This window comes from Stenella coeruleoalba, assembly GCF_951394435.1.
Source record: "Stenella coeruleoalba genome assembly, chromosome: 12".
In the NCBI taxonomy this organism is placed as follows: domain Eukaryota; kingdom Metazoa; phylum Chordata; class Mammalia; order Artiodactyla; family Delphinidae; genus Stenella; species Stenella coeruleoalba.
Genome location: NC_137158.1, coordinates 42,738,085 through 42,758,951, shown reverse-complemented (window position 1 = coordinate 42,758,951; position 20,867 = coordinate 42,738,085). Strand labels below are relative to the sequence as shown.

Here is a 20,867-nt window from a genome sequence, read left to right as displayed (position 1 = left end):
AAAAGGAACATGTAAGAGTTTTAGGCAGATACCATTTTATGGGCCAGCACATATCCAGTAATGTCCCTGGGCTTTGTATGCTTGTCTTCTCCTTGTTAGGTTTATTCCCAGCAATAGGATTACCTGTGAACATTGAGAATCTTATCAATCATTTGCAAGTGTAGTAACTTTCTTAAATGTCCATAACATGAATTATACTGGTTGTTAAGAAAAATGCAGTAAACAAAATAAAACTAACTTCTGGTTCTTATTCAAAAGATGATATGGCTATTAGAAAAAGAGAAAAATGCTTAAATATCAACATTTCAATTCTGTAATGTCCTTTATATATTAGTCCAAACAGCTCCCTAAAAGATTATTTCCTTCTTATACCTCATTTGTTGAGCACCTACTCTACACAGGTTTTGCTAAGAGCGTAGGCTTGGGAGTCAGCCAGCTCTGTCTTTTTGTCTTGAGCAAGTTAATTATCTCTCTAAACTTTGGTTTCCTCATCTGTAAAAGGGGTAATAGATATGAGAATTAAGTGAGATAAAGCACATAAAACTCTTAGCCTGGTCAGTACTTAAATATTAACTCTATGTGTAAGGTACAGTTCTTAAGTGCTGAATATAAGATTGAATAAGATATAGATGCATATTCTCAAAGAGTTTTGTTGTCTTTATTTTTCTGTTCTTAATATTTACCTGCTCAGGTGGCAAACACATAAAATAATGCAAAGCGATATTACACAAGTAAAACCAAATTCATTATCTTCTTGTCACAAACATTTTTCTCTTTCTGTATTTCCTTGAACTATTAATTTCACATTTCCCCGGACTCCCTAACTTAAATAATTTAAGTTTTGAGTCCTACCTTTTTTTCTTCTCTAATCCATGCATTACATCCTATCCATTTAACCTCAGAATTATCTTTCAAGATCATTCCTTCTCCCCTCCCCCTCCCCATGCCCATTGCTACTCCCCTAGTTAGAGCCCCCTCACCTCTCATCTGTACAGATGTTATTGGGTTATCTAAAATATTAATTGTAAAGCAGCTTTTTTCTGCCTAAGCAAATAAAATTATTTTCTTATTTGCTGCTTTTTCTGATGCTTCATCAGAAGCACAGTTTTGTTCTTCACTACTAATCCTATCTACCCAACCTTGTTCTTTCTATAACTTTTAGAAACCTGGTAGAGTGAATAAAATTTACAAAAATTGCAGAACAAGTCACCAAGATTTTGTTATTGTCACTGAATGTTTTCACAGAAGAAATATAGAATCCTTGGGACTTTGAACTTGAAAAAGATGTTTTCTGAGCTTTGAGAGTCTTGTAAAACAAAACAGCCTCTAGGTCAAAAAATAAATATAATAGATCTGAAAAATACTGAAATGGCAGTTTTTCTAAAAGAACAAAATATTAATAAATCCATTAAGAGAAGCATTAAGGGTAGCTTTCTGTTTTTTCAGTGGTAATCTCTGAGCAGTAGTAGTTTATAAAATAGGTACTTGTTAATTGAGAAAAAAATACTTTCAAAACATTATCAGAAAATAAGTGTACTTAATCACTCTATTAGTCAGTTACCACAACAGAGCAAGTAGCTGATTGGAATAATAATTCTTATAAATAAGTAGATGTTTCATGAATCAAAAAAATTCAGTTGAAGAAGGTGGAAGAACTATTTAAGAGTCAACAGAAGGGCTCTGTAATCATCTGGCATCATCTTCATGTTGTACCCATGTTTAGAAATGTATGTGATAGGTACTCCAGCAATCTTCCAAAGTCTTCTCTTAAGACCAAGGTTAACTGTGACCAAATTGTAATGCCTTTTCTAAATATTCTTAGTATTAATGTAGTCAGCTGCATGGGTTCTTTCATGTGTGTATGGGAATCCTTCAAATCTCCTTTCCCTGACGATCCTTAGAGTCACTTAACACTTCTGCCCCAGTTTCTCAAATTTAGACATTACATAGTTAGCTTTATAGGGAGATGCACTTGTCATTGCAGATCATCTTTGACTGCTCTGAGAAGAGTTTAACTTTAATGGAAGAGTTGATGAAGTTGCTATCAACAAAGATGTGTTGAGATATTGGATGTTATTTTAGAAGACTAATGAGCAGGAAGGGTGTTGGGAGACTTCTCTTTTCTTGAAGCCCTAGGACTTTTCTGGACTTCCTTTTTAAGAATTAATCTACCCTTTTAACCTCTGAGACTGAGCCTTTGCCTCATTGTTGCATATTGTCTTGCTTGCTTTTGCTTCTCCCCACTCTCTCGTGTTATAATCCTGCTCTTTGTTCCAGAATTACCAGCCACGTGGCACTTTCTACCAAGAAAACACTTTTATAGGTCGGTGAAAAGACCCATTTGGCTGTTCTGTTAAATTAATCATTTTTATTAAATTAAGTGGTTTTCTCAGAAATTTCAGTCCTTTTTATATAGAGGAAAGCACATGGATATATGTTATCTTTTTCTCCTGACAAGTTTGAAGGCTACTTTGTAAGTCTGTAGTATAACAATGGATCACAAGCAGATCACTGGATATTGAAATTTACGTTAGGGAATGTATTTTATAGGGCCTTTAAGGAATAGGAAAAATGAAAAGAATATTATTGCAGAAGTTTGAGTCTAGTTCTTTTGACATTAGCCACTTAAGTAAGGAGACATTTTTGTGACATTCTTATTTTTATTATCTAAGTAAAAACTAATGTCATTCAATACCCATTTAAAGAAATTAGCTATGAAAGTATGATAAAATATTAGCAAACCAGTTCTAAAAATAGATCTGGTCTTCCCATGATCCATTGTTACCACAGACTTGCTGAGTAGCCATATATTGCTTACATTAGTAAACTGGGGTAATCTATAACTGTAGACATTGGTGAAACTTAATAGTGTTAAGTGATGTAATATGGACAGGCTGCTCATCCCATAATTCAGAGTGACTTTATAAGCAGTTACGTAAAACCCAGCTTTATAAATTTTTGTGATCTTTCACTCTACTTTTTTGGCTTTTATGAATAATGGTACAATAATCAGAGTAATTTGGAACTTCTAATTTGATAGCATTACAGTAGTTTTCACTCTCAAAAGTTTTTGTTCTCCACCTAAGACTGTAATCAGTTCTTCTCTTGCCCACACCATTTTCCCATTGAAGTAAATCTTCATGCTTATTTTCCTTTGTACTATAATCAGACTTTTTTATGGTGGTCACGGTGGAAGTCCTCAGAAGAAGCACAAAGCAGCTCCTTCTAAGGTGGATGCAGATCGTCAGTTCAGTTCTACCAGTGCAACTGTGTGACCACAGTGAGCGTATTTTTCACCTAGTTTCTGATGTTTAGCTTCCCCACATTAATCTCACCCCTATTAATATTTAATTCTTCCATTAAACTGAGTCACCTTCCTCTTAAGTTTAGAGGACGAACTTATCGTTACAGAGGCCTTACTTTATGTGAGGACCAAGTCTTTACTAAGAGGGAAAAGGAAGAAATTTTCATTTTTTTCCTCAGCATTACAACTGTTTAAGGACAGTAGAGGGAGAGGGGTAGAGAAGTGACAACAAAATGACCTGGGGGATCATTTTCAAAATACAGTATCCACACGTGCCCTCATACTTCACCCTGCCCCTACCCACGTTATATCTCAATTATACCCTCACTCATACACTTTACTGGTAATGCCTGCCTCCCACCCCAATTTTTAGCAGCCTCTTTGCCAAGTCATATCAAGTAAATACATAATCTAAGTAAAAACTACTTTTGCTTTTACAAAAGTAGCTTTGAACTAAGAACTTAACCACCCCACCCCTTCCTCTAAAGAAATTCTATAGGCACCACTATATCACCCTTTTCCACCTGAGAAACATTATAAAATGTAGATTTTTAATTTTGTAATTTATATCATAAAGAAGTAGTTCTTCTGCTTAAAGGTTCAAACGTGTGGTCCTTGTTTAATTTTTTCATTCCTTCTTTAGGTATGATCCTGATATTCTGCTAGGATATGAGATTCAGATGCATTCCTGGGGTTACCTCTTACAGAGGGCTGCTGCACTGAGTGTTGACTTATGCCAGATGATCTCTCGGGTGCCAGGTAGGAAGCACTATGAATGTTTTATTGTTAACTACAGGGCAAATTACAAATAAAGACAAGATTATTGTTTTAGCCTGATTTTTAATACTAAATTGTGTAAGTTCTAGATATACATAACTCCATTATAAACTTTAATCATACATATATCCCATTTTTATCCAGCTTTTTTTTTTTTTTTTTTTTGGCGGTATGCGGGCCTCTCACTGTTGTGGCCTCTTCCGCTGCGGAGCACAGGCTCCAGACGCGCAGGCTCAGCGGCCATGGCTCACGGGCCCAGCCGTTCCGCGGCATGTGGGATATTTCCAGACCGGTGCATGAACCCGTGTCCCATGCATCGGCAGGCAGACTTTCAACCACTGCGCCACCAGGGAAGCCCTATCCAGCATTTTAACATAAATATTTTTCTGCATTATGAGAAAGTCTTTATAATCATTATGAAGCACATAACATTTCTTTGACTTGATATACCATAATTTTATTTTATTTGTCTGGTTCTATGTTTTATCCATTTGGTGAGGAATGAGGAGATGGTAGAGGAACACTAACTGTTTTTTTTATTTGGGTGTCAGGCTAAAAAATTACATGAATTTTGAAGGCTGTTCCCCAATAGTGTGATTCTAATTGAAGAGAGGGGCAGTAATAATATTCATACCAAAATTACTTTTTTTTTTTTTGCGGTACGCGGGCCTCTCACTGTTGTGGCCTCTCCCGTTGCGGAGCACAGGCTCCGGACGTGCAGGCTCAGTGGCCATGGCTCACGGGTCCAGCCGCTCCGCGGCATGTGGGATCCTCCCGGACCGGGGCACGAACCCGTGTCCCCTGCATCGGCAGGCGGACTCTCAACCACTGTGCCACCAGGGAAGCCCCAGAGAATTGTTTAGGTTAAAAATTCTACCATTTTTTTCCCCAAGAAATGACCAGTTTAATAATAAATATTTTTCATCCAAACACCAAAGAAATGATGTGGTGTTAGGTATTCATAAAAATAGCACCAGGGCTTCGCTGGTGGCGCAGTGGTTAAGAATCCTCCTGCCAATGCAGGGGACACGGGTTTGAGCCCTGGTCCGGGAAGATCCCACATGCCGTGGAGCAACTAAACCTGTGCGCTACAACTACTGAGCCTGTGCTCTAGAGCCCGCGAGCCACAACTACTGAGCCCATGTGCCTAGAGCCCATGCTCTGCAGCAAGAGAAGCCACCACAATGAGAAGCCCACGTACCACAACAAAGAGTAGCCCCCACTCACCACAGCTAGAGAAAGACCGTGTGCAGCAGTGAAGACCCAATGCAGCCAAAAATAAATAAATTTATTTAAAAAACAAATAGCATCAGTAATTATCATATTTAAAGAGAAAAGCATTTAATTTTTTAAAAAGTGTATATATGTGTTTTTATTGTTGAAAAATATATACAGTTTTCAGATACATTTATTTCACAAAATTATAACTTAAAGAGGAAAGAAAAATTGTTTTATTAGTCAAAATAATGATTTTTCTCTTAAACCTAATACAAAATAAACTATGAATTACATTTAATCTTTAACCTTCATCTTGAATTTTTATTCTCATTTTCTTTTGCATGGTTTGCTTGGAAATTTGGTTTCTGTGAGTCCTGATGCAACCTATATTCATTTCTATAGATGACAAAGTTGAGAATAGATTTGCAGCCGAAAGAGATGACTATGGGTCGGATACAATGAGTGAGATAAATATTGTTGGCCGAATTACATTAAATCTTTGGAGAATCATGAGAAATGAGGTAAGGTACTTTATCTGAAATTTGGTTTGGAAATAAGAGATTAGATCAATATATGGTGATTTTAATCATTATAGAATATTAGTATAGCTTCCTATATAGCTTATGCTTATTTGTGAATTATTTTTATTATACTTAAGTAGAGTTTCAAAAATAAATACTACTTTCTAAAATGCATAGCTATAGAAGTATTTAGCTTTGTTATTGATGATTTTTTTTCCCCTGTTTGTGTCTAAGCACAAATAGCAGTGGCTATAAAAGTCTACAGCTATCATAAAATGTTATCTTGTATGTATGGAATGTTGTGTAATTTCATCATTTTTTGCTCTTAAATCATTTTTACACTCAAGGCCAGATAAACTCAGCTTGACCTTTTTGATTTATTACAGTAAGAAAAATTTAGTCTAGATATAGGAAAGAACTTTTTGAACTAGGGATATTTAAAACCTGGGTCAATTGGAAACACATTACTTGGCAATAGTTAATAGCAGCATCCAGTTGAGTCTTTGGGGGCCCAGGTAAGGATTTTTGGTAGTATGAAACTATGTTATTAATATGCAATCACTCAGAGAAATAATTCTGTCACCAAAAATGTAAGAAAAAAGATACCTACAATAAATTGCTCTATTCTCAGATTTTGGACTTGTAATATCAGATAAAATGTTTAACTTTAAGAGAGAACTCTTATTCTTCAACTACTTCCCTTTGAAAATACTTTCTCTTTCTATTATACTCATTATCCGCTGTGATCTTTTCTGGCTCTTCTAGATTTATATAAAAATTTGAGTTTCCAAGCATGCCCTCTGCAATTCTTTTGGGACCAATCATGGAGTAATTCTTCCAGATAAGAAAATATGCTCTTTATATAAAATTTAGGTATTCCCATTTTTATTTTCTCTCTGCACCATGAGCTTCAAGTTATGCTCACATTTTATCTAATTTGAAAATGTACCATACATGTATCTGCTTGAGGATAATTTTTATCCTATTGTTCTTAAAATATTGTCAGCACAAGAATCTTCCAACATGGGTTTGAACTACACAGATCCACTTATTGGTGGATTTTTTTTTTCTCTGATAAACACATACTACAGTAGTACATGATCCACGGGTTGGTTGAATCTGCAATGCAGATTTGCATCTACAAAGAGCTAACTGTAAAGTTATACACAGATTTTCAACTGCATGGGGGTTGGTGCCCTAACCCCTGTGTTGTTCAAGGGTCCACTGTAATTCCTAGTGACACGGCATAGGATATGGAAGGTACAGAGATTGTGTGATGTATTTGGTTTGTATATTCCATTACGTATTTCAAACTTCAGTCTCCGATACTGCCTGAATGAACACATAAATTAAGTATATAAACACAAAATTAAATTATTGAGTCTTACTTAGTTTTAGGGATCTTTTCATTCCTGAAGATCCAAAGGGCAACTATAGCAATTATCAACTGTTAGCTTAAAAAATCACAAATTAGAGAGTAAATATTTTTTCAGAGTTTAGGGCTTTCTTTAGTCCTTACTGGAAATTCTCTCTAATTCTAGACTACATATATACCATCTCTGATCTTTATTTGTATCTGTGCAGAACAACTGTGAAAAAGTTACGAGTCAGGTAATTTACACCACCACCACCCCCACTTCCTAGATGTGCCATATTAGATTATCACTTTTTTCCTAACCCTAAGTACTCCTGGCAATTTGGAAATTTCCGTGAAATCCTGAATGAACTTGTGGGAAGTACTGTCTTGTATCTCTAGGTGGTATAGGATTTTAAGGGTTATGACTTTGGCCCTAAGAGTTTCTTCATATTAGAGGCCCTCAAACTATTTTTTCTGGATTTAAACAGTTCCAGAAACTCCTTTTTTATCTTTATTTCTTTTATCTGTATCTCCCTCATGACACTTAGCTGTTTCTAGCTCTTTGTTTTCTTAAATATTTATAGTTTGTTTTTAATGTTCCTTATTAAAAATAATTTATATTCACTCTAAAAATTGCAGAAGAGTATGTAAAATGAAAGTGAAATCCAACATCTCCACAACAGTTGCACCCCCCAGATACAATTTACAGTTGAATGGATACCTTTTTTTTAATGCTACTTTGGATTTTTAAATTTTTTAAATTTGTTTTTTAATATACTAGTTTTCACTCTCCTGCTTAACATAGAATTTCTGCTGTTCCCTCCAGACTTTGAATCCTCGGTAACAAAGTGCCTCTGAAATAGTGCTCATGATATACTCGACTGCTTGAATGAAAGAATAAATGACTCTTCCCCAGAGGATTACATTTAGAGGCCTTCTGGATATCAACTTAATCCAGGCCTTACAAGAATTTGCAAACTAGGTTGGAAATATATCTGATTCAATTCAACAAATATTACGGAATGCCATCTCTAATGTACAGATTTGGGGCTCGGTTTAGATCAAATTAAGATTAAGGGTATAGCTGGTTCCTCCATTTTAGCAGGCAGATTATCTGGGTGCAGATGTTGTTAGGTGGGTAGCCGTGAGGATGAGAAGTTCTCTTCTGGTTGCTTCAGTTTCAAGAGCTTCAGGCTCTTTGGGTTTGAGGAGAGAAGAGTTATTTAGGAGAATTTGAGAGTGATTAAGAAAATATAGAAGCTAGGCATTGACAGCCCATTTGAGCTTTGCATCAGCAAATTAAAGAGATACCTGCCAGCTGTGTTCAAATTCACAGATATAAGTGCAGAGTAACAGAGGGTTAGATTTGAGCACAGCTCAGAAGCAAAGGGTTGTGGCTTTACTAAAATTTAATTAATTAAAAGGAAGCAAGAGGGGGCAGGGAACTGAATGTTAGTGCAAGGTTGGGATTATAATGACTGACTGTGGAATTTGAGCTAGGTTAGGAGCAAAGAGGTCAGGGCACCAGGGGGAGTAACCCGGAAGGAGACGGTGGTTGGAGGATGGGTTACATGAGATTATGGAGAGGGTACAATTACTGGTAATCACAGGTCTTGGAGTATGATCGTCGGAGTGGCTAAGGTGATATGGAGGCACTGATGTGAATTACCTCTGAGACTTATTTTCTGGTAGCAGTGTGGAAGGGGGCAAGACCAGAGGTAGGAAACCAGTGAGAACATTATTGAAGTAGCTCAAATGAAAACTGACAGTGATATAGCGATTCACAAAACAATTTAGAGAGTAAATCCACAAGAATTGGATGTACAAAAAGATGAAGGGGAGGAGGTGTCAAGAATGATTGTCAGGGTTCTGGCATAGATGATTTAAGATCATGTTTAGGTGGGAAAATGACGATTAAGGATATAGAGCATGAGGTATCAGTCATATCCAGGTGAAAGATACTCAACAGACATTTCAATAGGGAAGTCTCAAATGTGGGGTAGAGTCTGGATTAGAGGTACAGTCTTGGAAGTCACATGAGAGTGTGGTTGAGCTCACCAAGAAGTGAATGGAGAGAGCGATCAGGATTGAGCCAAGCACAATTTTGTGAATGAAAATATTTTGAGGATCAGACAGAGGAATCAGATGCTACGAAGGAGTTGTCAGATAAGATAGTGAAGAACACTCCCAACAGAGTCACTAGGAAGGTCAGATGCTTCCACACAAGCATGTAGGCCTGCATCTCAGTTTGGAACACTGGAATCTGGTTCTAATATTCCCTATTACAGCATCAGTCTGTCAATAAGCATCTGTTAGGTAAAATAATACGCTCCCTTGTATTCATATTTTGTCTTATTTATAAGGCACTTTTATAGACTTGTCATTTTTGACTTCTGATACTCACAAACTTGCAGGATAAGTAAGACAAGAAAGTAGTGAGGTATTATTCAAGATGAGAAAACTGACATTCACAGAAGTGACTTGCCTAAAAGCCTCATAGCTAGTATGGGGTTAAGAATCAGGATTGTGGGCATGCTCTCTGTCTTATTTTTGTATATTTTATTTTAAGCATATATAAGGTAAAACATGTGTAAAATAAAATATATAAAATAAGCTCTCTGAGAACAGAGAGCATGTTTAAAATGAGTATATGTCTGTGTATGTATGTATATACACACATATCCCATATATATTATATGGCTTTGATAGGGCATCTATCACTGACCCCATACGCATATAAGAGCCAGATGAGACATAAATGATATATACATTTAGAGGAAACACTGTTGAGTCTTGGTGCAGAGTGAGGAGGGAGTGGGAAGGAAGTACAGAGATGTTCTTGCTATCGAACACTCTAGAAAAGGAGATAGACTTGTCACCAATAATTGGTGTGTATTAGGGTGCAGAGTAAGCAGCTGAAACAAAAAATACCACATGGCAATGAAAAAGAATGAAATATTGCCACGTTGAACAATAGATGAATCTCAAACATAATGTTGACCAAAAGAAACCAGATAAATAATAGTACATATTAAATGTTTCCATTTATATGAAGTTTAAAAATAGGCAAGACTAATCTGTAACTTTGGTGAGTATTGAGTGGGAAAGGGCACAAGGGAGCCTTCCAGTGTCCTAAAAATTTCTTCATATGCATGGTGGTTACATGGATGTATACATAAAAATTCATGAGTTGTTCACTTTAAATTTGTGTATTTTTCTATAGAAAGTTTATGTCAACCAAAATTTTTAATTGAAGACAGGGGAAATGATGAACAACTGCAGGAATAAGGTGATAGAGGGTAATAGGGCACAGGTGCTTCCTTATGGTCTCCTTCCACTTTTCTCAGTTCCCTTGCACTAATTCTCTGATTGCCTCTCCCCATTCTGAATAATTTGTTTCTGAAGTGACTAACCATTGGGTACTGCACATTGACTCTGTGAATGGAAAAGTGTAACCATACCTCTATCCGCTGATTCCTTTATCAGTAAAATAAACGGCCAAGGACTATAACACTTTCTTCCTCTATCAATTCTGACTTTGATCTACATAGTACATTTTTCCAATGTTTAACTTACTCAGATTGCCTTCTAAAACAAGTAACAAACTCCTAATTCATAGTTTTAGATTCACTGTCAACTTATGGAGTAAATCACTCTAAAGATTGGAACATTCTAAAGGTGGATCATCTTAATTTTAGAGTTCATGTTTCCTTCCTTTAATTTTACTCACAGCTGGGATTATAGGTGACCATTTTCATGCTTCTGTGACACTAAGAAGATCCAAAGTAGAGTGGGTGCTATAAGGTCATAATATTTTAGTCTTAATCCAATTTATGACATAGTTCTATTTGAAATAAAATCAACTCAGAACATAGGTCTGCCATCTGCCTCAGATATTGGGGACCAATTTCTAAAATTTAAGTTTAGTTTGAGATCACAGAATCCCCTAGTTAATCCTTATAGGTCAACTTACATGGCAAACTTCAAGTTTTCCCATAATGAGAGAGCTGCAGGACAACATGGTGATCTTTTCTGTAGAGATTTTTTTGATTGTTTTTAATGACGATATATACTCTAGCAGAAGTTTAGGTTTGGTCTGAAGTGCTATTCTCTTTATTAGGTAATCATGTAACTACCTGAGATCAGATATTTGGTTCAATTTTCTATGAAACTAAATAGAAAAAAATTTTAAACTAAATTAAAATATTCACTAGCATGTAGAAGAGTCATTCAAATATGGGAATTTTATAATAAAATGAGTTATTTATTTTTGAGAGAAGTACTCCAGGGCAATACTGATTTTTGTAAAAGAAATGGTAATTTACTTCCATTTACCCCCATAATGGGTTAGTGCCTGTTTTATACTGGTGACTTTAGAATAGATAGCTTCATTCCAAAGTTTAAAAGTCCGTGTGTGTGTGTGTGTGTGTGTGTGTGTGTGTGTGTGTGTGTGTGTGTGTGTCTCTCTCTCTCTCTCTCTCTCTCTCTCTCTCTCTCTCTAAGTGTAAGTACATACACATACTCCGAAGTATGCCACATTCTGATGCTGTTGTTCTGGAGATTGATAGAAATTGTAGATAAAGAAGACCAGTTTTTTGGGGGTCACTGCACTGAGATGAGCTTAACATTCAATCCCTGTTTTGTACTTGCTGGATTGTAGAAGTGGAAAAGAATATATTTTAAAATTGTAATATACAAATGTGAAGTGCTGTTTGAACTATTCCTCAGAGCTGACCTAAGAATGGTGACTGCTGGTTCCTTAATTTCCATTTTACACTGTAATACCTGCCATTGTTTAGACTGCTTGTGTCTTGTAGGTATTTCTGAGAGATCATCTAGCTAGAGGTATGTTTTATGAATTTGGACACTTTTTCAGTATTCTTCTCCCAGTAACACAGCTTTCACCTACATATTTTGAAGATGGGAAACATGCTGTCATTTCTTTTTAATCTTTTGCTTTCGGAATGAAATTGACTCTATAATGTCCATATATCGGGTCTTAGTACTGATGTAATTTTTGGGAGCAGGATGAATGCCTGCCTTTAACTAGATAACTCATCCTCGAATCTGTGGGAGCCTGTTAATCAGCATGTCACCCAGGATCAAAAAGTAAGTACGGAAAGAACAAAAAATTAACTTGCTTGACAGTGCTTGTTTGTCAGTATTTGTATTGGCATAGAGTATAAACAGAAGTGATAAGAACTGGGATCTATAAAGTAAGTATTATATGAACAAGTTGAACCTCTTCAGGTCTGATTATTTTTCTAATTAAATATTAATTTATTACAAACATTTCTGTCCAGTAGGCTATATATACATAGTTTTAAATTAATTATGATTCAGTTGTAACACGAATCATTTTTACAAGTAGCTTTCATATCTACTATGAAAAGTTAGAAATAATATTTAGGATTTTTTAGAACCCATTTGCATGTAAGTATGAGCATTATTATAATGGAGTTTTCCTTTTCTTTCCTTAGGTGGCTCTAACTAACTACACCTTTGAAAATGTGAGCTTTCATGTTCTTCATCAGCGTTTTCCCCTCTTTACTTTTCGAGTCTTATCAGATTGGTTTGATAACAAGACAGATCTATACAGGTAATGTTTTATAACTCTGAAGAGGATAATGTCTCTTTTTAAAAATCAGTATTGTTGGAGTATAATTTATATACAATAAAATGCACACGTTTAAAGTATATTGTGCAGTGACTTTGAAAAATGTATACACCCTGTAATCACTACCCCAATCAAGATAAAGAACATTTCTAACACCCAGAAAATTCCCTTATATAGCTTTGTAGTTAATCTACCTATTCCTTAACCACCCAGGTAAGTATGAATTGAATTTCTATTACTATAGATTAGTTTTGTCAGTTTTAGAACTTTGTATTATTAGAATTATTTACAGTCTACCGCTTTGTGTCTGTCTTCTTTCAAGAAACTCAGCATGTTTTTGAGATGCAACCACGTTGTTGCATGAACCAGAGTTTGTTCCTATTTTTATTACTAAATAATATTCAATTGTATGAGTATACTACAATTTATCCAGTCACCTGTTGATGGACAGTTGAGTTGTTTCTGGTTTGAAGCTATTATGTATTAAGCTGTATGCAGGGCTTTGTGTGAACATACATTTTCATTGAAGAAAGTGCTAAATCGTTTTCTTTGCAGTTCTTCTAGGGGAAGACTCCTGGCAAGAAATTCTCTCAGCCCTTATTTATCTGAAAATGTCTTTCTTTATCTCACCCTTATTTTTGAATATTTTCACTAATCCTGGGGTTGAGAATTATTTTTCTTTCACTGCTTTAAATTCCCTTTTCTCCTGGCCTTCATTATTTCTGATGAGAAATCAACATTTGTTCTCCTTTTTCCAGTGTATGCAATATATATATATATATATATATTTTTTTTTTTTTTTTTTGGCAAAGTCAGGCTTAATGAGTGGATGGCTGCTGCTGCTGTTTTTCTGTGTAAGACTTATAGTGGAGGCAGGGGAATTAACTCACTTTTCCTGGTCCAGAGTTAGTCTTTGAGAGTTCCTGCTCTCCCAGGCCTCGAAGATGAGGCTTTCTCAGCATTCCTGCTCTTCCCACAGTGGTGATAGACTTCTGCTTTGTATCACTGCCAGGTCCTGGCCCAAGCGGGTTTCCTGACTCTTCCACAGAGGAACATGGCTTATGCTTCTACTCCTTCCCCAGGAGTGGTGTTTCTTTACCTGGAATCTATGATGGGAAAGTTTCCTGCCCCTTTCCCAGTGATAGACAGCTACTGTTTGTTACTTGGTACAAGGCCCGTGGTTGGAACAGGGGAGGTTTCCTGCCTTCCCTCGGGTGCAGCTTTTACTACTACCCCCTCCCAGCTGTAAACATCTTTTGCATCTCTTCTCTTCCCAGAGATAATGGATCTTTGCATAAACCCTAAGGATTGGAGAATTTCTTGCTGGTCCCACAGTAGCTCAAGGCTTTGCTTCATATAAGAGAAGCGTTGGAAGAAGTTGCAGGGTTTTATTCCTGTGTGCACTGTCCTGCCCCCAGTCTTTCTTGTGAGCACTTGGTGGAGGCTCGTGGAAAAAGATTTCCCTGGTGTCTAGGGCTTCCAGTGATTCTAAATTGTCATGCTAGCCCATACATGACCTTTAAGAATTTATTAACACATTAACAATTTCATTCTTACCTGCTTTTATGGCCGTTGCATCTCCCTCCTGTTCTCTGCCAAAGATGAAATAGGTTATATGTCCTATCTGTTCTTCTAAGGGTTTGTTACCTATGAAATTTATTTCACCTGATTTTTTTTTATAACCTCAACTTACTGATGATCTCAATAATCTCTATGTATATTATTCTATTTGACAGTGTCCCATAGACCCTTGAGGCTCTGTACATTTTTCTTCAGTCTTTTTTCTAACGACCTATCTTTAAGTTTACTAACTTTCTTCTGTCATCACCAACCTGCTGTTAAGAACAATCAATAGCGACTTCCCTGGCTGTCCATTGGTTAGGACTCTGCACTTCCTCTGCAGGGGGCACAGGTCTGATCCCTGGTCAGGGAACTAAGATCCCGCATGCCCCACAGTGCGGCCAAAAAAAAGAATAACCAATAAATTTTGTATTTCAGTTATTTTTAGTCCCAGAATTCTCATTTGGTTCTTTCTTTTGATAGTTTCCATATTTGGTGGATTTCTCCATTGGTTAACTCACTAAGATTACATTTTTCTTTTAACTTCTTGAATATCTTTTCTTTAGATTTTTGAACATACCTATATGTTATCTGTTACTATATCCAACACCTGGCCATCTCTGTATTAGTTTCTGTTGACTGCTATTTTTCTTAACTGTGGGTCATATTTTTTTGTTTCTTTGCATGATTATGTAATGGATATTGCTCATGTTCTGTTGTACAGATTCTGGATTTTATCTTCCTCTGAAGCATGTTTATTTTTGCCTAGTAGGCAATTCAGTGATTGGCTGATCACCTTGAACTTGTGCAAACCTGGTTTTTGTGCTTTGTCAAGGTGGATTTCTGAAAAGCCCAAAGTGTTTCCTAAGCCCCTCCAACTTGACAAGACTCAGTCTCCAGATTCTATGTGCATATTGTTAGTGCTTGGTTTTAGGTTGGTCTACAGTTGGCTTTACTCTGCCTTACTCCTAAGGCGTGGTTTTTCTGAGCTCTCAGCTGGATGCCCAGGTTGTTAATAAGGGGGTAATGAAGTCTCTCCACTCTGGCATGGCTAGACCTCCAACTGCAACACTATCTAACAAGTTCTGTTCCAAACTGAAGCCCAGAGCAGCTACTCTCTAGTAAGCCTCATGTGGTTTCCTCCTGCTCATTTTCAGCATAGCCCTGGGCCAGTTACTCACAGGGAGGCCCCACCTTACTTCTAAATGCTAAGCCTGCCCCTTGCACAGGTGCCCTGTCCCACAGACCCCAGCGGCAGCTGCCTGAACTCTGATCCCTGCCTCCTCAGCTTAGCAGTATAGCCAGCTCTGCTCAGACTTAGCGCATTGCACCGTGTTTAGAAAATTAGCTCCATGCAGGCTGGGGCTCACCTCATGAGTTTCCCTTCTCTCAAGGAGCATGGCCCTACATTACCTATTGTTCATTGCCCAAAAACGATTCCCTTGACTCCTTTATCCAGGAGGGCTAGTCTAGTACCAGTTACTCTACTGTAATCAGAACTGAAAGTTCCCACCTCTACTGTTCCTTAGGTTAAAGGTAAAATGGATAGTAATAAGCTTAGAAAATAGCTGTATAAAGAACATAGTCCTAAAATTAATGTATCTGATGTTTGAAATGAATGAAGCTCTGCTTATTGAATTGTAAGGCCATATGATGGTGAGGATAGGAAAGTCTAGCCTTAAAAACAATTTGATATATTTGGGGAAACTGCTTTCTGAGCATGTCAACTTATTCTCCAGTCTCTTTTAAGGAATCTCAAGGAAGTGAAGTTAAATCACAGAAAGCACTGAGCTTATGATCAAAGCCTTATAGAAACAGAAGCTTAGGAGAAGTTATATACCAATAAATAAAATGAAACTTGATATCAAAGCTAACGTTGAAAACTACATTTGGTGGTTTGTTTATATACCCTAGAATGCTCTAAATGTATATTTTGCTGCCTCTAATTAGGTATTATCTAGGATATGTATGTTTTTGCCAAGTGAAATCGAGAATTGGACTTAACATATTTAAAGGAACTGAATCCACACATAATGCATTATCTTAAGCTTTACATTTGGCTATATGTATTATTGAAGGATCACATGAATGATCTTAAAAAAATACATATTAAAATGTGATATGGGGGCTTCCCTGGTGGCGCAGTGGTTGAGAGTCCGCCTGCCGATGCAGGGGACACGGGTTCGTGCCCCAGTCCGGGAGGATCCCACATGCCGCGGAGCAGCTGGGCCCGTGAGTCATGGCCGCTGAGCCTGCGCGTCCGGAGCCTGTGCTCCGCAACTGGAGAGGCCACAACAGTGAGAGGCCCGCGTACCGCAAAAAATAATAATAATAATAAAAAATAAAATTATTTTCCTGATTTTTCTAAATCTTCACCAAATTACTCTGTTTCTTTCCATAAGACACCAGTGCATACTTAAATTTTTAAGACTGGTATTAACAGTGATAACCCAAAGCCTACATGTTTTTTAAAAGCCTTTAAATAGCATAATTATAATTGTATAATTATTGCATCATTAGCAGTGGCATCTAAGAGACAGTGTTAATTTTTTATAATAAAAATAGAGTAAAATCAAGCAAAATGTTGAAAATAATTATCCTTAGTCTTACCACCTTATCACAAGCATTATTTTAAACTTTACATGTTTTCACTAGGTTTTATGCCCTTGAAATATCTGAAATTTTCTAATGTTTAACTCCTTAACGTACTTTGCTAAAGGCTCGATCATGACTCCCTCCGTAAATAACCTCACTTTTAATAGGTAGTTTTTGACATAATGAAAACAGTACTAGTTTCAAGTATACAAATTTTTCTCAAACATTCATAGCATGGATTCTCTTTTAACAGATGGAAAATGGTTGATCATTACATTAGCCGTGTCCGTGGAAATCTCCAAATGTTAGAACAGCTGGACCTGATTGGGAAAACCAGTGAAATGGCTAGACTTTTTGGCATTCAGTTTTTACATGTACTGACAAGGGGTTCACAGGTAGGAAGTCAATTTTCTTGCACACCTGAAAGTTCTATGTGAATGATATATGTACTTTTGAGATGTCTGAAGTGATTTGTTGCTTTTTTTTTAACTTTCTTTCTGGTACCAACTAATATATACATGTAGCTAGTTAATCAAATCTTATAATTTCATTTTCTGGAAAAGCTTTAATCCACTTAATAGCTCTGCTTTTTTTTTTTTTTAACTTTGTTAGAGCTCCGCTTTTTATTTTTTCTCCACACCAACTTTTTGGCCACTGCTGAGTTTTGCATGATAATAAGAAAATAAATGGCTATGCCCTTGAGGATGGTATTATGTTCCTGAATACTGTCAGTGTGATTAGGGATGACTTGAAAGGCCGCTCAGAACTGGGGATGCGGCAAAGAAAGCCTACCTCTCTTTTGTTTTACATTCCTACTTTTGGCTGTTCCAACTCCCAGCAGATAACTTTAATATAAAAAAAAGGAGGAGGATTTGGGAATCAACATAAGTGGGCTGTATCACTTTTATTTAATGTTAAAGAAAAATGGGAGCTTGGAAGCCATTTAACTCATCTCTTTCTAACTAGTTTCCCAAGGATATAATGAAAGATTTTTGTTTAAATGCCTTGCTGAAAATGGTTTCATGCTTTTATTCCACAAATGTTTATTTGAATACTTCTAGTGTGTTAAATAAACACTGTGCTAGCCATCCAGCATACTACATTAAATCGCTTAGTTTCCTTAACCTCATAAAATCTTTTATTTTAATTATTTTAATTATTTTATATCTATAACATTCCCCCAATCTACCAATTCAGTATATATAGCAAAACTAGAGCGCTAACTACTTTAGCATTACCTGTTGCTGTATTTAATTTTATTGCTATTATTAAATAGCTTATAAAGCTATTTATTTTACTTATTTATACTCCCACAAGTTTTAAAAACTATTTGATCTGGCTCATAATAAAAGGCAAAGATACTTTAAAACTACATGAGAATACTTCAGTGAACCCATGCTGGTTCTTGTGAGTGCTTTCTTTTTCTAAACTATAAACCGTCTGCTTTATAGCAGTTATTATAAACAATCAGTAATTGCTTGATTAATTTTTGTGAGGGACCAGTATTAACCTGACTACCTTTCAGTTTTGGAATCTTGTGTTCCTTCTTGGGAAATTGAGATAACATTTACCCATCTCAAGTGTCCTGACCCCCATTCTCTAATTTTCCCAAATTTGTCAAAGATTATTGGCCAACTTTTTAAATGAAATTGTCAAATTGTACAACTGTCTCTTCTACATCTGTTTATTATGATATTGCTATCTTTAAATATTAAAAGAAATCTAATTGTGTCTGTCTTTTCAAAAATAATTTATTGTGTAAGTTATCTGACGTATTTTGCAGTTTTTATAAAAGTTATGGGAATAGGAAAAGGACTTATGAAGGGTTCCCTTCTGATACCTGAAAGCCGATTAAATAACCAACATTATGTAACTGTGTTGTAAGAAAAGTCTTACAGCCGTATTTTGAAGAGTAAAACATCCCCCAAATGATTTTCACATATTCAGAAGACCAGTATATTTGTATTTAAGTTTCTTCTTCTCTCCCTACTTCTACCTCTCTGCCTGCAGTACCGTGTGGAATCAATGATGTTGCGTATTGCTAAACCAATGAACTATATTCCTGTGACACCTAGTGTACAGCAAAGATCCCAGATGAGAGCTCCACAGTGTGTTCCTCTAATTATGGAGCCTGAATCTCGTTTTTATAGCAACTCTGTTCTCGTTTTGGATTTCCAGTCACTGTATCCTTCTATTGTGATTGCATACAACTACTGTTTCTCCACCTGCCTTGGCCATGTGGAAAACTTGGGGAAGTAAGTTTTTTTTCATATTTACAATTACTTTGTTGTACTTTGTATTTCTTACTAAAATTAGACTTTCTTTGAGTGCCTCTTTGCACATGAGACTGCCCTTACGAGCAAGATGAATGGGCTGTAGCACATCTAGTCCGCTCTTTGTAGTTACCTTACTAATTAATTAACATGGATCACCATATGACTGATTGAGCATCATGGATGAATAACTCATATGAAGAAGACTGTGAATACGATCAGCCAATTTATCTGTTCCATCTTTGTGTATATCTATGGTCTCTTTTTAAATAAGAGTTATATTTAATTTGTTGGTATAAATCACTTTTCAGTGGAACAGTTTGAGGATTATGGTCTTATAACTTCGGCTATGACCTCCTCTTGACTTTCCTTAGAAATAGTTCGTTTTCTAAAAAAAAGTTAAATTGCCAAATGTTACATTTTATTTTTTCATGTCAACCAAATTTTTTCTCATAAGAAATATACAGTCTTCCTTTATAATGATTTCTGTGTATTTAAAACCAAGTGTTATAGTTTTAGTCTGAAGTATATTCACTCCTTATAGAAAGCTTTTATGGAAATTGTATTGGTAATTCTGTCTTTTTAGTAAGAACAGGAATTTGGAAAAGTTAGTTGCAGTCTTTTTACTTAAGGCTTAAATTTTTCTTCAGGGAACTTAGTGTAAGGTAGTCATATGTTGAGCTGAAATTTGGTATTTTAGTATAGATTTTTCCCATGTACTTTAGGATAGTGCTATTTAAGAAATGTTTCTAATATTTGAAAAACTGCTTTTTGGTAACTAAACATATTACTAAGTATATTAATTCATGTTTAGATGTTTAAAAATGAGTTTCCAATAGAATTAGAAAGATTCCTAAAATTGCCTAGAATCTCTGTTCTATGATTTGAGAAAGTATTTGCTTAATTTTTTTTTTTCTTAACAGGTATGATGAGTTCAAATTTGGCTGTACCTCTCTAAGAGTACCTCCAGATTTACTTTACCAAATTAGGCATGATATCACAGTGTCCCCCAATGGAATAGCTTTTGTCAAGGTAATACTCTTTTAGAAATGAAAGGTATCAACTGTGGCTTAACCTTTGGAGAGCTGATCGTTTAGATGTTGTTGGCATATAATACCAAAAAAAAAAAAGTTTGCTTCAATATCTTATCTCAGAAAGTCAAAGATATAGGGAATCTTCCAAGAAATTTTTTAAATCATTTAAAAAAAAATAGTAATCTTGTTCTGCATGAATTTAGGTTTAAAATCTTTTAATTATAAGATTTTAGCTTTTAATGAACTATTGCAAGAAATAAATGTGCCTATATACCTTCTGCCCTTTATTAGAATCTGGCAGGCTTAAGTAGCTATTTTATGATCACAACAATGTTAACTTATAAAGATTAAAATTGCCTTAATGTGTATACTTTACTAATTGTTTTATATACTTTAAATTAAGACTGCCTTAGAAATAATGATATTCTAATGTATTTATTGATTGTATTTTTTAAGAAGATACCCAAACTAATAACAGAGTCCCTTTTTTCTCTCCTTTGTCTCCCCTCAAAAGAAACTAAAAAAGCCTCATAAATGAATAAAGACAAATAGGAAGAGATCTAGGAGAAGATTATATTGCCTCTCATATGCCAACTTCATTCCTTTCTTTT

General features: G+C 35.8%; 1 protein-coding gene across 5 annotated transcripts in view; it reads left to right on the top strand.

Moving 5' to 3' along the window:
• The window catches only part of REV3L (REV3 like, DNA directed polymerase zeta catalytic subunit), a 230,608-nt gene that overhangs the window by 172,565 nt on the left and 37,176 nt on the right, over positions 1-20,867 (top strand). For all 5 annotated transcript variants that reach the window (XR_013830767.1, XM_079939298.1, XM_079939295.1 and 2 more), the window contains 6 exons: positions 3,948-4,063; positions 5,702-5,820; positions 12,658-12,776; positions 17,203-17,344; positions 18,960-19,204; positions 20,146-20,254. Coding sequence is in view for 4 of the 5 variants with exons in the window: in XM_079939298.1 (XP_079795424.1) it covers positions 3,948-4,063; positions 5,702-5,820; positions 12,658-12,776; positions 17,203-17,344; positions 18,960-19,204; positions 20,146-20,254 (850 nt within the window). In the remaining variant the exon portion in view is untranslated. The remainder of the gene's footprint in view (positions 1-3,947; positions 4,064-5,701; positions 5,821-12,657; positions 12,777-17,202; positions 17,345-18,959; positions 19,205-20,145; positions 20,255-20,867) is intronic.